The sequence below is a fragment of the Lissotriton vulgaris genome, unplaced genomic scaffold (assembly GCF_964263255.1).
Source record: "Lissotriton vulgaris unplaced genomic scaffold, aLisVul1.2 SCAFFOLD_2688, whole genome shotgun sequence".
In the NCBI taxonomy this organism is placed as follows: domain Eukaryota; kingdom Metazoa; phylum Chordata; class Amphibia; order Caudata; family Salamandridae; genus Lissotriton; species Lissotriton vulgaris.
Window position 1 is genome coordinate 267,459 of NW_028244107.1, and position 16,728 is coordinate 284,186.

Consider the following 16,728-nt stretch of genomic DNA (forward strand, 5'->3'; position numbering starts at 1 on the left):
AAGAGATAATTATGCCAGCCTTCTCAAATCATATTCTTATTCATAAAACATACACCTAGGCCAGAAAATAGGCTGTGGCCCAGGCTCCAGCATTATATAAAAATCATGTGGGATGGGATGAGGACTCCCCTCACCATAAAATCCAGTTAAAAATCAGCCTACTGCACGAAGGCAGAATCCAGTTAAGCAAGAAGCTAAAAAGCGGGTCAGGGAGATTTTAAATCAACTTGAATACCAAGGGGTGATTGAAACATGCACCTCATCAATGAACAACCCTTTGTTTCCTGTCTCCAAACCAGACAATTCGTATTGCCTAGTGTTGGATTACAGACATTTAAACTCCTGTTGCAAAACATTTGCAGTACAAAATGCACACAGTGCAGCACTGATGAATAACATTGTGCGGAAAAAATATAAAACTACATTAGACATTTCAAGTGGGCTTTTCTGTCAAAATATTGCACCAGAAAGAAGGCATTTGACCGCTTTCTCAATTATAGGGACACAGCGCCAATTTTGCCGTCTCCCCCAGGGATTCAAGAATAGTCCGGGGTTATTTTCAGCAGGAGTAACAGAGTTACTACAAACGTACGATGATGAGGCATTATCTTACATCGATGACATCTATCTTATGCATGACGACTTGGACAGGCACTTGAAAAGGGTGAACACCATAATACTTGGGTTTGCTTCTGAAGGGTATAAATTCAATTTTAAGAAATCACGAATTGCCCACCTCAACGTCCCATTTCTAGTCTACGAGTTATCAAGTGACGGCAAAAGCCTGGCAGCTAACTTTCTAGAGAAATGTGCGCTGATCCAACCTCCAAAAACGCTGAAAAACTTACAGTCAATTCTAGGTTTCCTGAATTTCGGAAGAACGTATGTACTAAATTACACAAAAAGGGTTAAACCTCTCTACAAACTAATCAAACCTGATTTCAAACCAACTTAATAGACTCAAACACACACAAAAATTTTGCGTTCAGTGCAAACAGACATATTAGCAAAAACACAGTTAGAGACACGCGAGAATGTGCGCAACCTTGTGATCCGAATCATCCCAGGGAGATGCGGATTCACGTACCTAACATTTAATGAAGGTGAAAAGGTGCCAATAGCTTACAAATCACACTTGTACACACAAGCGGAAATAAAATTCACTTCTACAGAGAAAAATCTGACAGCAGTTCAAACTGCAGTAGCAAAGGAGAGAGCCCTAGTGCATGGTAAAAGCATAATGATCGTTACACCTGTATCTGCCTTAGAGGCAGTGACGAAAGCAAGCATTCCCAATGCTAAGGCTTTACATCCAAGATGGATACAATGGGTTAATTCTCTTGCTGCAACAGACGTTGAATAGGTCTTTGACCCCTACTTGACGACACAAGAATTCCTACAATACGAATACGAATGTCCTCTGCCGACCGAAATTCTGCCTCTGGAACATTACGGCTGTATAATCTATAGAGACGGATCAGCACAGCCCGCAATTGGTGGTAAACAAGCCTATAGTGCTGCGTGCACGATTGTTAAAGGTTGCTGTCGCGAAGGTAAATTTCGACCTATGGTCACTAAAACTCACTCGGAGACTGTACAGCTCAGCGAGATGAACTACAGGCTTTCAAGATGGCGCTTGAAAATACAGATCGTGAATTCCCCACACTAACAGTGTGCAATTCATATTACTGCATACAATCTTACAATGAGTATCTGCAGACCTGGGTTCAAAACGGTTTCAAAGACACAAAGGATGGCACAATCAAGCATAAAATGCTTTGGGTACAAGTAGTTCTTTTACAGAAAGAACTACAAAAGACTCACGTGATTCATACACTGAGTCATCAACGTGATGACGTTCAGGTTGCAGGTAATTCATTGGCTGATGAAGCTGCGAAGGCAGCTGTGCAAACGGCTTCCGTAGCGGCAATCACTCGGTCAAAAACAAAAGTAGACAGCAAAATATTGCAAGCTGTCACTGCTTCAGTCAAAGACAGTGGTAAGACACTCCCGAACGGCTTTCCAGTACTCATATAAAACTAATGCAAATAATGTTCCTTTTGCTCAAATCTCCAGAGTGGGAGATAGGGCAATTCCAAACATGGAACACAGGTTAGGACTAATCTTAGCAGCGTATGAAGAGCTCGCTTCTGACACAGGCAAGAGTTTTCGCCACAGTATCGTTATTTAAACAGAAATACTGGTGGCCACGCATGAGGAAAAAAACTAGAAACTATGTTCTAGAATGTGAAATCTGACAAAAAATGAAAGTTTCTACAGTGAAACATCCTGCACAAACGCCCCTTCTGATTTCAGATAAAACACTAGCGTGTGTTTACCTGGACCACTGTGGTCCCTTAACAAGGGATGGCAACTATAAATATATCATGGTCGCAGTGGATTCCTGCACAGGATTTATTTGGATGCAGCCCCAGCACTTGGCTGATGCCAGAACTGTTATAAAAGATTTGGGAGTCTTTAGCGGCACATACCCAATCGACACGCTACATTCTGACCAGGGTCCTGCGTATATCTCTCGAGCTTACAAAAGAGGCCATGGCTAGCTTGGGCGTTGCATTGCGGTATTCTAGTCCCTTCCATCCTGAGGGTAATGCGGTAGTGGAAAGAAAAAACTGTGACATAAAACAATCCATAACAGCTAAGGTATTAGGTTCGGGTGATGGGTGGGTCAAAGATCTAATAAGTGTTCTACGTAGTCTTAATAATCTGCCAAGAAATTCTCTGGGTGGAATCACTCCATATGAATTATTACTTGGTACTAGAATGATAATCGAAGACCTCGATTGTCAGACTTCAGTGGTGGAACAAAAACCCTTTGATGTCAAAGATCGTTTGGCTGTTTTACAGGACTTAAATGAAACAAGAAGAAGTCTGAGTAACACGATACAGAAGCGAACGACCACTGAAGAGAAACCACCTGTCCCAGCAAGACCTGTCTGGATTCCAAAGGTTGGGGCTCAAGTCAGGGAAAAGATGGCGGTGAAGAAGGAATTTGGGCCTTCTTTCAGAAAAGCAGTACCTGTCTTGGCAATCCAAGGAACGAGATCAGTAGTACTACCGCCTCTTGCTGGTAAAAGGGAGAACAGAGTTGTGTCCATCGACCTGGTCAAACTACAATATGTGGCCGATAGTAAGTAGTAAGCCCAGTGGACTCCCAAGATATAGCAGACGACTAAATCTTACTACAATCCAAGAGGTTCAAACTGAAAGACTGATCACCTTTGATAAACCTGCAGTAAGAAAAGAAGGACTATGCAACAAAGCCATGGAACTTGTGCCTCTTGAAACCCAAATAAAATTTTGTCAAGAAAATACCTGTCTACAATGATGTAGCCTGATGCAATTCCGACAATTGACAGAACTGCCTCTGGCTATTTTATTAACTTTGATACATTTTCTGAGGATCCCAGTGAACCTGAAGAAATGCCAGCAAACAAAACTTTCAAAGAAACGATAACAGAACCCTTTCATCAACTTGTAAAAACATATCTGGCTTCACCATGGGTTGAATTTTGGATTGGGTTAGCGGTAATTTTTATCCTGCTTTGGCTCATTCTGGTTTTAAGTTTGGGACAATACATAGATGGAAAATACAGTACAATGGACACAGCAAGTAAGAGAATCAACTTGGTCCTGAAACCTCACAAATCACCCCATCGTGAAAAAAAGAGACCTGTCAACAGTAAACATCACAGCCATTCCTATACCTGGTGGTATAGCATGGGACAGAACTGTTTATGACATCTAAGGCCCGGTGGAACTGCTGAAAATTCCACACCAGTTCAAGGTTTCTTTGAGTGACTTTGCATCACCCAGCACATTTTCTGATGATTGGGACTTTGAAACTGTTAATAACATGATGACAGACTTAGAAATGTCAGCTTAATTTACAGAACTTGAATACTTAAAAGATTCATCAGATTATGAACAAATCTATTGCTTTAATCATTATGGTCACCATTATTTGCATAAATCGGCAAACTCTAGAAATTTTTTCACTTATAATCAATGGGAACATTGTCCAACGCCGCCAAAGGGCAGCTCAAAATCATTTCATGACAAGTTTTCGTACTTCTCAGGGCTCAGTGTTACAAATCCAGAAACGTTTTATTTTAGAAATATGAATAAGACAGGAATGAAAACAATGCTGACCAATACTAAACAAATGTATTCTGCAAACTTTTATGCTCAGCTGTCAACATTGGGTTTTGACTTTTAGAAAGACAACATTGAGACAAAAACTGTCTGGGGCACAAAAGATTGGCAGGTGCTAGGTTTAGAAGCCCTGTTCAGAGCCTGCATCATACCAGAACAAATAATGTTTTTAAATTACACTGTTCAACAAACTTCTTGTCTTGGCCTCGCTAAGATAACAGATTTAAATAAACCATCATTATCTAAATCCGCAACTGACATTAATGATAATACAGAGGAGGAGGTAGACGTACCCTATATTTTAAAACATAACAGAACTGATCCTGATTGGAAAAAATGGTTAATCTGGCCCACAGACACAAATAACTGTCAAGATAGATTCCTGAACAACACACAAGGGTTCACAGTGAATAGGCCAGATCCAAGATGCTCCCAGAGACAACATCCAGGGATAGTAACTACGTACAGTGTAGGAAGGCTATCCCTTGAATGACTAAAAAGATCTACACTTCCAGAAATCAAACAACACTTATCTTTACTTAAAGAAGGCAATGATTTGCGAGATTTCTTAATGGGTCCTCGCAAACCACGTCAAAAACTTTTCATATACGCCGGTATATACGCTGCGTACAACAAAGCTTGGAAAATAACGCAAATGGAAACTGCAGAAAGAATACGAGAAATTGATCGTATTAATTTGGAGAAAGCATTCTCTGTAGTGGACAATGGGTTAACGACTGTCCTCCAGGATATATTCTTTGGACAGCATTGTATCCTCTGCAATTGATATAATAGAGCAGGAATTGCTAATGTTACAACATGGCCAGTCCCGATTACGTCCATGGCCTTTAATCAACACAAAGTCATTGTTTTCTGTATTTAACCTTACATATAAACAAATCTCTTTGGCACAAAAAGGAGCAGACTATATGGTGCTGAGCATTGAAAAACTGGAATGATTACCATTGACAGTTTCTGAGAAGCCTGTCGTTGAAGGGATAATACAAGCACCATCAAGATACCAGTGACAATTTTCCAATGTCAGTATTCTCTACAGCATATACCAGCGGGCCTGTATGAAAGGTTGGGTAAAGAATAGATTAAATCGACCTGGACTTTACCATACACACACAAATGTTGGAATGGGGTAAAGGAGGTATTCCTTAGTGGTAAAAATTGTAAGAACTGACTGAGTGGTATACTTTTGTGCCAAGGTATTAATTTACACGGAGCCTGTGAAGGTTCTGCAAATAACCTTGCTTGCCACCTACACGGTACACCCTCCACAATGATAGAACTGGTTTTCAGGCAGCTATCCCATGGCAGCTATGTTATGCTCAATGACCACAGCTGTTGTGGCATGTTGCCAGGGAATGCGTAGCTAGTCAGTGTCTCATTCAGGGTCACTTGTCGTATGCAAGTATTGTATCCAAATAGCAAGACAGACAGGGGGACGGCATTATGACCTTCATTGAATATCTCTTCTATACGAATAAAACTGTGCCACTGACCTCGTCTAAAGAAACTTATGATCTGCAAGTTGCAAGGACTTCTGCAGAGATACATGCATTATTATCAACAAACTGCCCACTACATTTTGCAGAAATGTTAAGTCAAATCTTAAACATGTCTGATACCAGTGGCATCGTACATGTATTTAAGACGATTTTTTCGGGACTGTCAACACCATTTGAAGAAGTCCTCGGCATTTTTCCAAATATCGTGCACTCTGTGTTCGGCGGCCTGCCTCTCATCTTAGGACTTGTAGCAGGAATTCTATTTTTATGCTCCGATATGGCAAGTCCAGTCACCGGCGATACCCAGAGTACCATGGAAGGAACCCTCCTGGCCATGAGGTATCGTGAGAGATTTACACAGATTCTTGGCTTTGCTCGTTTAAGAGATCTGAACACAACTTGGTTTCTATCGTTCAGACCAATCTGGCAAGATTGTATCTTACCTGTTCTATGATGCCTGCTTTGCGGAGAAGAATGCATGTTGGACATTTGTCTTACACTTCCATCAGTCCTGCCATCGGATGTTGACGCTTTGCTAGGTCCGGTAACGACTCATTCATCACGTTGCCCCCAACGGCTGACAATTCTGATGACGGCATTCATTGAGGTCTCACCGACAAATCTAACTGAGGGTGAGATACGAGACACTACAGGCACACAGGTATCACCTACTGCAGACATTGCTAATGCATCAAACGCTGACAGCAGTGATCCTCATCTATGCACATTTGACCTGCTAACTAAAGTGGTTCCACTTTCGCCTACTATGGTAGACGGTTTCTTTGCCAGCCTAGACCATCTGTTATTTTCTCCTGACACTGAGAATAACTTTTGATTCATGCACACAGCGTTCCCTGAACTCTGAAATTCGGCCTTTATTGTTTAAAAACGAACCATCAGTCTAGAGAACGTTTCTGGGCTAAAAATTTGAACTTTTTCCAAATTAGAACTTTTGGCAAAGAGTAATCTGCTTAAAGTAGAACTATTCTTAGAGAACAAGATTTCTTTTGAAAACTTCCTAAATGACAATATTTGGCCTAATCATCATAACAAAATGGTTTAATTATTATGCTATGGGATGATCTCAAATTTTTTCTGTAAACTTCAGAGACATTTCATGAATGTAATTTTATAGTTTATGAATGATAGAATGTATTCTCGCACACTATGCTTCATGTCTATAGGGAACTGTTTGTTCTTGCAAGTCTATGCTCGTTACATTTAAACAAGCCTTTTCAAATGCAATTTGTATTTTGTATTTTTGGTGGGATTGTAAACACTAGCTTTAGATATGTTCAGTGCTTATATGTTTAATTTTATGTTTAATTTTATTGTCCGGATTCATGCCCTTGTATAGGTATACTTTATCCAAACCTTATATAGGCATAGAAATCATTACCATATTTAGACTGAGCCTTTACAGCCCAAATACGGCATGGCTACTTCCACTAAGTTCCAAGAATCAACAACGATTTCTTAGAAAAACCCGCCTTCAGCAGCTAGGGACATCCCCTTGCCTGAATACTAATTTATCTAGGAAATCATGGAGTTTTCAAAGAACTGAGTCTTTGATGACATTATTAAGTCCAATCACACGTCAAACTCGGCAATTTCAAAGTATAAATATGTCTAGATTTGCCCAGTCAAACACACGGTGGTTTGGAGCTGATTAGACCCTTAGAGAATTCTAGGATAGATTCTTGGCAGTTCAAGTTCAAGGTCGGAAATTTGTATAGCGCACTACTCACCCAGATGGTCTCAAGGCGCTTGGGGGAGGGTGTGTGCATTACTTATCGAATAGCCAGGTTTTTAGCTGCTTTCTGAAGGAAAGGTGTTTCTGTGTAAGGCGGAGGTGAGCAGTCCGGCAGTATAGTGCTACGATACCAGCTTCTGGGTCAGGGCAGGGACGGGGTAGGCGTATTTTAGAAGCACCAGTTGAGTACTTTTAGTCATTTTTATATCACTGTATGTATTTTATATGTTTAAGGCAATTTATGGCTTAGAAACCAAATCGTGCTTTTACAGTACTACTTTATAATACTTTTCGTATTATATGCCCTGTACTTTATAACCAGTATTACGATTGTAGCAGTACATTTCTTATGCTTGAGAAAGAAGACTGTTCGATAAATTCCATTTATTGAAAACGCCCGTCTCTCTATTTTCTCAGCACCTCTGGTGAAACGAAGCATACACGATTGACTGAGTAAAATAGCTATCTATTGTTTCTGCGTCTCTAGAGATTGAGGTCTTATTCTTAGGAAACACAGTTGTCATGTTTATGCGGTTGTCAGAAACTAATCCCTTCTTTTGAATTCGAGAAAGTTTCTAGTGACCTCTGAGCTAGCGGGCACTCACAATTAAGTCTAATACATGCTACAGAGACCTAGTCAACCTTAGTCCGACGTCTAAACTGCAGTATATATTATTCCAATGCGCAGAGCGTATTGTGAATATGGGAACTACACAACAAAAGGAGTGGACTAACTGCAAGCTACAGGTTAACAGAGCCCACCTGCATCATCTCCACCAACAGTCCCCGCCCTGGAGTGCATCCAGTGGACATTTAAGAATGTGACTAAATGCATTGTGGGAATTATATTCCAGACATCCCAAGGACCTTCTAGGAGATTCCAGACCATTGGATTTGTGTTTTGGACACTTTGAACCCTCATGAGCAACTTTTGAAAGAAGCTCCGTTAGGTGACCTGCATTTTTCAGGTTTGTCCCGCTGAATAAGACTTCCAGGATTTGACCGGGCTCTCAAGCCTGTGACTCTGCACCGAATCTGGCCCTGACGAAGTACCTTGATTGACATCAAGGGAAAAAGCTCCAAACAAAACACTATGGGGCTTATTTACAAGCATTTGGTGCCACCAGTATGTCACTTTTACCTATATTAAAAGTGCCACACCAGCGGTGCATGGGGTTTGTAAATAACCTCCTAATTGGGAAGGTAAACGTTCGAGCAAGGCCTCCCTCTTAGTGTATCCAACCAGGGTTCCAGCCTGGTCGACCTCAAACTTTGACTTTGTCCCGGTCAAGCACCACCAAAAGGTCCAAAGTGGATGCTATATGTTGCTAAGCACTCAAAAGTGTTTATTCTTACAAAAATCATATTTCCGATTTCCTACATTGTTTATTTGCCATTTTAGTTTGTATTTGTTCATAAAAATATAATCTATTTGTAAAACTTGGAGTTGGATTATTATTGTGTATTGTGTCTCTTTAATTTATTGGTGTTTTTAAATGCTTTACACACCCAAGTTAAGCCTTCCTGCTCGTTCAATCAATCAATCAATCAATCAATCAGGTGGCTTGAAAAGAGGGACTACTCATCAGTTAGGGTCTCAAAGCACTGTGGGGTGGGGGGCTGCTGGTCCATCAGAGACGCTGTGGGTCAGTTGAGGAGCCAAGTCCTCAGGTACTTCCTCAATTGAGGCAGTGACGGTGATTGCCTAAGGTGGAGAGGGAGGGTTTTCCTGGTCTTTGCTGTCAGGTAGGAGAAGGATCTTCCTCCAGTGGTGGTCTTACAGATACACAGGGTGGTTGCCAGGGCCCAGTGGTCGGAAAGAATGTCTCTGGTGGGTGCATGGAATGCAAGGCTGTGGTTGAGGTACGCAGGTTCTATGTCCTGTAGGTCTTTGTGGTGTGTGTGAGGAGTTTAAAGGTGATTCCTTTGTTGGCTGGGAGCTGGTGGAGGTCCCTCAGGTGGCCCGGGAGGAAAGGTACTGCAGCGGGGGATGTTGAGGATAAGTGTGACGGTGTGAATATTCTGTAATCTCTTGAGGAGTTTGTAGGTGATGCTGGCATAGTGTGTACTGCTGAGGAGTACATAGCTGACCGTTTTTCTGGACTCGTTGGGGATCCACTTGAAGATCTTTCGGTGCAGGTGTAGCGTGGGGAAACAAGATGATGAGACGGCATTGATCTGGTGGCTCATGGTGAGCAAGATGATGCAGAGGTTTTGTGTGTGTTGTCTGTGAGTGTTGGGGGTTTCAAGTGCTGCGGGCTACCAGGAGTCACCCCATGCAGAGGGGTCGGAGCAAAGGATGAGGACTTCAATCTACTCTGAGCTAAGCTTGAGGCAGCTGTTGTTCATCTAGGTGGAGGCAGCCTTCTTTCCATCTTGGATGTTGTTCTTGGTGACTGTGGATTTGTTGGTGATGGGAATAATCAGTTTGATGTTTTCTGCGCAGGAGACAATGTTGAGTCTGTGATGATGGCTTTGAGTGGGGCCATGTAGATGTTGAAGAGAGTCGGGCTAAGGGAGGAGCCATGAGGCACTCCGCAGTTGATATCTGGGGTTTCAGAGTTAAACAGTGGTAGTCGGACTCTCTGTGTTCAGCTGTTGAGGAAGGAGCATTTCTATTCAAGGGCTTTGTCATGGCTGCCAGTGTTGTAGAATCTTGTGCGTAGGGTTTGGTAGGAGACAGTGTCAAAGGCGGCCAAGCGGTCCAAGAGGATGAGGATTTCAGTTTCGCCTTGGATATTGTCTGCTGTGGTGGCTTCAGTAGTCAGATTGGGAGTGGTCCAGGATGTGGTTCACTTCAATGAAGTCAGAGAGTTGGGCATTGATGGCCTTCTCAATGACTTTGGCTGGAGTAGTGGAATTGATGGAACAGTTGATGGCTCGGTAGAGTTTGGGGGCGATGGTTGTCCTGTTGCTGGTAGGAGTCTGAGGGTACTCCAGAATGGATGCTCTTCATGTTCTTGAGGGTTTCATCAGACGTGAGGGAAGTCAAGTTGAGTAGGGTCTATGGGGATCCAGTGTTACTGGTTGCGATGGTTGCAGCTGGGGCAGGAGGGACTTAGGTATCGTGGCTGTTGAAGCTGCTGTACATCTCCTTAATCTTACCATAGACGTAGGTGCCCAGGTTGTTGCAGTGGTCTTGTGAGGGTGGGATGCCTGCTGTCTCTGTGCTGGGTCTGGTGAATTCTTTGACCATGCGGGAAATGTCTTTACTATTGAATGCATTGTCTTTATTCTTTTTGAGTGGTGCTTTTTTTGTTGTTCTAATGAGGTGGTGGTGTGTGGTGACAGCAGTCTTGAAGAGTGAATGGTCTTCTGGGGTCTTGTTGCTCTTCCATCTCTTCTCGAGCCATTACAGGTATGTCTGGACTCATAAAAGGCAGGAGAGGCTCAGCTGGCTTTCTTGGAATGTGTTTTGACATGGGCTTTCTTCAGAGGAGCAAGAGTGTCAGCGCAATGGGAAATCTATTAGTGTAGGTTGCATGCTGATGTATTTGCATCCGTGGATGTCATTGGAGGGGGTTTCATGAGGGAGGTGATGGGCTGGGGGAGCTGTAGATGAGGGTGCTTTAGAGGGTGGTATTCGGGTTGGTCTGGACCTGGAAGTGGAGGGGCTCCATGGTGGTCTAGAGGTCGTCCATGTGGGTGGTGGGGCGGAGGGTGCTTTAGTGTATGATGGTGATGTCTTCCTCTGGTTTGTTGATGCGAACCTTGTGGAAGATCTTGTAGCCATCCAGGATGGCGGTGGCGATGTCCATAAAAGAGGTGGAGTTCATCCAGGTTTCCGTAAGGAAGGCGATGTTGGGGTTGATGGAATCAAGCAGGTCCCAGATCTCCACGGAGTGTTTGTGGAAGGATTGTGTGTTGACCAGGATGCAGTTTAGGTGGTCGAGTCTGATATCCGTTAGTCGAGTGGTGGGTGGGGCTGGTTTGCGGTGGCAGGCAAAGGTGCAGGTCCAGTCCTGGAAGGAAAAAGGGTCCTGGGTGTCATTTGGCGATGCCTGGTGGCAGGCGATAAGGTGTGCGGTGTTGAGGGCGTAGTGGGTGCTGGTGTCATAGTGGTGGATGGTCCAAGAACAAGTGTCTGTGGCTCTGGAATGCAGTCCAGGTGTGGACGGGCACAGCCAGGCTTGTCTTTGGTTCACATTTGGTGTGTCTCCTTTGTGGCTGCGCTGTGGCACCCATCAGGGACAGATGGGAGCCGGGAAAGTGTGAAGCGGCGCTGGAGGGGGGTGGGGCCACGAGGCACGAGCAGGCACACATAGGGAAAAAGGTGCAAAAAAGAGAGAAGAGCGTAGAAACGTGAAGACGTGAAAAAGCAAAGGAAGAAACGACAGAAAAAGAAGGCAGAAGGCAGAGAGACAGAGGTCAGAGCAGAGAAGCTCCCCACTGGACAACCAGGGATAAGGCCCCGTCCTGTTGAGTGATTGTGGGTAGAGGAGGGCCACAAACTCAGACTAGCAAGAGTCAGAGACAGCAGCTACATAGGCGGAGCTGAGCGGGAAGGGAAGTAGTTCTCTGACAAGTTCAGTGATAATGTTCTTTTCACCACACAGTGGGTGTTATAAGTAGTGTGAGGGGGAAGGCTGGATAGCAGGGAGGCCGGAAAGTGGAAAGCACCACTGGAGGGGGCAGTGCTGCAGGGGACCAGCAGCGGCAGTGTGGTACTGAAAATTCTGCACCCGTGTCATAAACATCTGGATTTTGTTCCAGTTTCTTTGCAGAGTTGGTTGGGGGTGGTTGATGGGTTTCGGCTTGTTGTAGGTGAAGTGAACGCAGCTGTGGTCAGTCCAGAGGAGATCCGTAGTGTGGCTGAAGGAGACATGATTGCTGGAGGTGAAGATAGGGTCGAGTGTGTGACCTGCGATGTGGGTGGGGGAAGTGACTAGTTGTTTAAGTCCGAGGTTGGCGAGGTTGTCCAAGAGGGTGGTGGTGTTGCGGTCGTTGTTCTTTTCAAGGTGAAAGTTGAGGTCTCCCAGAAGGATGTAATCTTTGGAGGGGAGCGCGTGTGGAGTGATGAAGTCCGTGATGTCTTCACTGAATTTTGCGCGGGGTCCTGGTGGTCTGTAGAGGAGAGTGCCTCTGAGTGTGGTCTTGGGGTCGATGTGGATCTGGAAGTGAAGGTGTTCAGAGTTGGCGAGATTGACGTCAGAGCTGGTTGAGATGTGGATTGATTTTTTTTATGGACGATAGCGATTCCTCCTCCTGTGTGGCCGGTACGGTCCTTGCGTGTGATCTTATATTCTTCAGGGATGGCAATGGTGATGTCTGGGGCGGAGGAAGCGTTCATCCAGAGAAGGCATTTAGGCGTCCTAAAGTTAGTAGTCCTAACTTTACTACTACTAAATTGAGAAAAATCCTAATTTTAAGACTTTCGGTATTCACAGAAGGCATTTAGGCGTCCTAAAGTTAGTAGTCCTAACTTTACTACTACTAAATTGAGAAAAATCCTAATTTTAAGACTTTCGGTATTCACAAAAGGCATTTAGGAGTCCTAACGTTAGTAGTCCTAACTTCTGTGAATACCGAAATGAGTAAGTTCATTCTGTGAATACCAAAAGTAGTAAGTGCATTCTGTGAATGCCAAAAGTAGTAAGTTCATTCTGTGAATCGGGCCCAAAGTTTTCACCCTGAACCCTCGGGTTCCATTTTATGAACGGCAGCCATTTTTTGATTGCCCTCACATAGCCAAATAACTAAGGCTGAAGGACACGTACACCTTTGCTGACTCCTCTGTGACATGGGCAAGCTGACTCCACTGCCTGAAGCCAAACCTGTTCGGCCAGCTCCTTTCCCAGTGGCCGAATGAGATTAGTATCAAGGCGCAACATGTCGTAAACCGTTCATCGCACACAAACTATGCCTAATCTTACGCACACCTGTCCCTGTTTCTTCTATATGACCTGCTTTATGAGGAGGAGGTGCCCGTTTTTATTGGGGGTCCGTCAATATCTGATGAAAGTTCTGGGCCTTGCCGGGTAATTGATTATGGACTGGACAAACTGAAATGTGGGCTTGTCATCATGACTCTGCTTTTTCTTTGTAGTGAAAATATGTGAATAGTCTACTGTAAAATAAGGAATGTTTGCCTGAAGCATATTATTTTGTATAAAAAGAGAAGGCTGACTTTGTAATTTTGAGCAGTCTCCTGAGAACATACATGCTGTTGTACTTCTAGGATACCTGTTACTGGCTGCAGCCAATAAATACGGTCTTTGACTTCACCTAGATGACTCTGAGTTTCTGTAGTCTGAAACAGGAAGGACTCAAAGTCTTTGGGTGTTCTCCCTGGCACCGCTGGGTTCTTAAAAACCTGGTACTTCAGTAGGGACACAGTAGGAAAAAGTCACAAAAAGAGGCAATAGAGAAGAAAAGTAAAACCTTGAAAAAGCAAAGAAAAAATGAAAGGAAGGGAAAAAAAAAGGCAGCGATCCAGAGGGCAGAGCAGAGAAGCTCCCCTTGGGACCACCAGGAATGAGGTGCAGGCAGGTGCCTGTGGGTGGAGAAGAGCCTCAGACCAGCAAGGGTCAGGAGCAGCAGCTCCCTAACAGAGCTGTGCGGGAAGGTTGTTAACTAAAAAGTGTTGAGCAATGGATTCTTTTAATGAGACCCTAACTGAACATTGTAATGTGCTTGTGGCCTTATTACTAGTGGTAAATCGGTACTTATAACTGCTAATAGTCCACTTTCAAACATCATAGAACATCTTTTATTCTCACTTTTTATTGCCACAACATGTTTAAAAAACACTGCGAGCTCATGCTCTTGGCTCGTGCTCTTTACTTTTATCCTACTGACTTCCCCCATTCCCACCTTTTTCCCTCCCTCCTGGTGCACCATGCACCTCATGGTAGTCCCTGGATGTTCTCCCCAATCCTTGCAATAAAGATTCAGAATATTACATGAATGTGCTACATTTTTCTGTAGTGGGGTTATGATACCTTTACATTAAGTTTAAAGGGGCAGATTTACGAGCCCCCTGCGCCACCAGTACGTCACTTTTTGTGACGTACTGGTGGCGCACGGGGATCCTCCATGTTTACAAAGACAGGAAAAGCCACCCTGCATGACTTTTCCTCTTCTTGTAAATGAGGCCCCTTTGCGTAGAAGGGGTGTTCCATTGGTGTTGCTGTGGATGTTCCCACACAATATCCAGAGAACAAGACACAGCTCCAGATTTACGAGAAATCGTAAATCTAAAGATGCGTTTGAATGTTCTCATTTCTCCCCGCTTTTTCCTCTTTCAATGCATGCTGTATTCTGCAGCACTCATTGAAAGAGGAAAATGCCCATAGTGATTGTTTTTATGCAGGAAGATGCCCGTTCCTGCACAAAAACAATCTCCCCACGACGCAGGCATCCTTGCACCATGGTGCAAGGGTGCCTGCGCCAGAGCATAACTGCACTTTGTGCGCCAGCGCAGGGGGAATCACAGAGATGAGACATATTCTTGTAAATATGTCACATCCCTATGCTTCGGAAGAGGTGCAGCCAAAGGGCTTGTGGTGCCACGCTGCGGCACTTCTTTGTAGATCTGCCCCTGAGTGTTCAGCAAATGGAATTCAAAATATCATAGGCTACTTCTGCAAAATGAAATTGCAAAAATTGTCCTTCTTTTATTGTTACAGATCCTCCCGAGACCCCACAAATAAGTGATGAAGATGTCACGACTCCAGGTATTAATGAAAATGTTTTGTTCTGATCAATGTATTAATCGCAAGCCTACAATTTAGCTTTGGAACACATAATCTTCACTGTCTCCATCTGAGAGGTGCTACATCAACATCTCAACATCCATCTGTGTTCTGCCTTTTAAATTTAGGATGCAAGAAATTGTCAAGTCTCGCCCGGAGATCCCACTGATTGTGAAAATATTGGGTCAAACTAACCTTAAATGCAAAAAAAGTGTCTAAAAAAATTGACAAATACAGATAGTAGGATCCGGTTAGACTTGTCTGTAAGAATGTGCACCATAAACGCTAATGCCCATCTATCTAACACATTGGATTGAGGCTTCTACTGATAACTAGACTAGTTGATACTGGGGAGTGGGGCAGTTGACATGATCCTTGGTAATTCCCAATAAAAAAGCATTGACTAGATTAGCATTCACCTTTGTGTCACATGAAGAAGAACGCATAGCCCATTTTGACATAAATCATTTTGCTTTGTCCTTCTTCGGCAGGAGAAAAATTCTTAAATATCCTTCTGCCATTTTACACCTGCTCTTGTAAATATTTTCCACCTTCTGAGGCATTGACGATGTATCTCAAGGACTACTCCAAGAAATCTACAGCAAGATGCAGTCTAACATCGTTTTTCTGTCACACAAGGCATGCGGCACATGTCTGATCCATATATATCTGTGTTGCATATTTAGGTCCTACCAGGAGAAGGCTAAAGTCCTGAGTTTGCTTATGTTGACAGCTGTATGTGTTGGAAAGTGGGTTATTGGAAGGGGTAGGTATGCACCTACCACTAGTAATAAGGCCACTTACATGATATAGGGTGCAGTAAAGGGGTCAGTAAATTAGCCCCTTTCTCAACCCTTTGTAGCTGACAACAGGCTGGCAGACCTAACTTAGGAGATAGGAGTTTAAATCATTTAATAACACTAATACATCACATAAGTAAGACACAACACACAATAAAAATACCACATCAATTTATAAAAAATTGAATTTTTTCTAATAAACAAATAGACACCAAAACGGCAACCATCCAATGTAGGGAATGGAAGATATGAATTTGGAAGAATTACCCACTTTATAGTGCTTAAAAACATGCAGTGTCACTCTGGGACATCTGGTTGTGCTTGACCGGGACAAGGTCAAAATTGAGCGTTGAAGTACTGGTTTGATACACTAAGCAGGTGGCCAATATCAAAGTTTTACCTTCATACCTAGAAACATTTCTTTTGCTTTTTCTACTGACGTCGCTCAACCCTCCACAGCCGGCTGGATTCGGTGAGGGTTCACTGGCTTGACTTTCTGCCAGGCCCGCTCAAATCCTGGAAGTCTGGAGCTACGGAGCTTTCCATGGGGCGAACTTGAAAGTCAGGCCTGGTCGTGGTTGAAGGTAATCATCCAGAGTCTCGCCGTCGGGTCGGTCACCTCATGGAGCTTTTTCACATAATTTCTCTGAAGTTCTCCAAACGTCAGGAGGTAAATCCTGAAGGTCTCCTTGTTGGTTCAAAGTGTAAACAATCACCAATTCAAAGGTATGGAATCTTCTATATGGTCTCTGGTACTTCTGGCCTACAATCCCCACAATGCACCTGGC

The 16,728-nt window shown here is 43.6% G+C and overlaps 1 protein-coding gene across 1 annotated transcript in view; it reads left to right on the forward strand.

The window, feature by feature from the left end:
- The window catches only part of LOC147668148 (uncharacterized), a 178,608-nt gene extending 162,516 nt beyond the window's left edge, over positions 1-16,092 (forward strand). The window contains exon 3 of the mRNA XM_086948747.1: positions 15,075-16,092. Coding sequence (XP_086804873.1) covers positions 15,075-15,148 — 74 coding nt within the window. The 3' untranslated portion in view covers positions 15,149-16,092. The remainder of the gene's footprint in view (positions 1-15,074) is intronic.
- Positions 16,093-16,728: the final 636 nt, after the last annotated feature.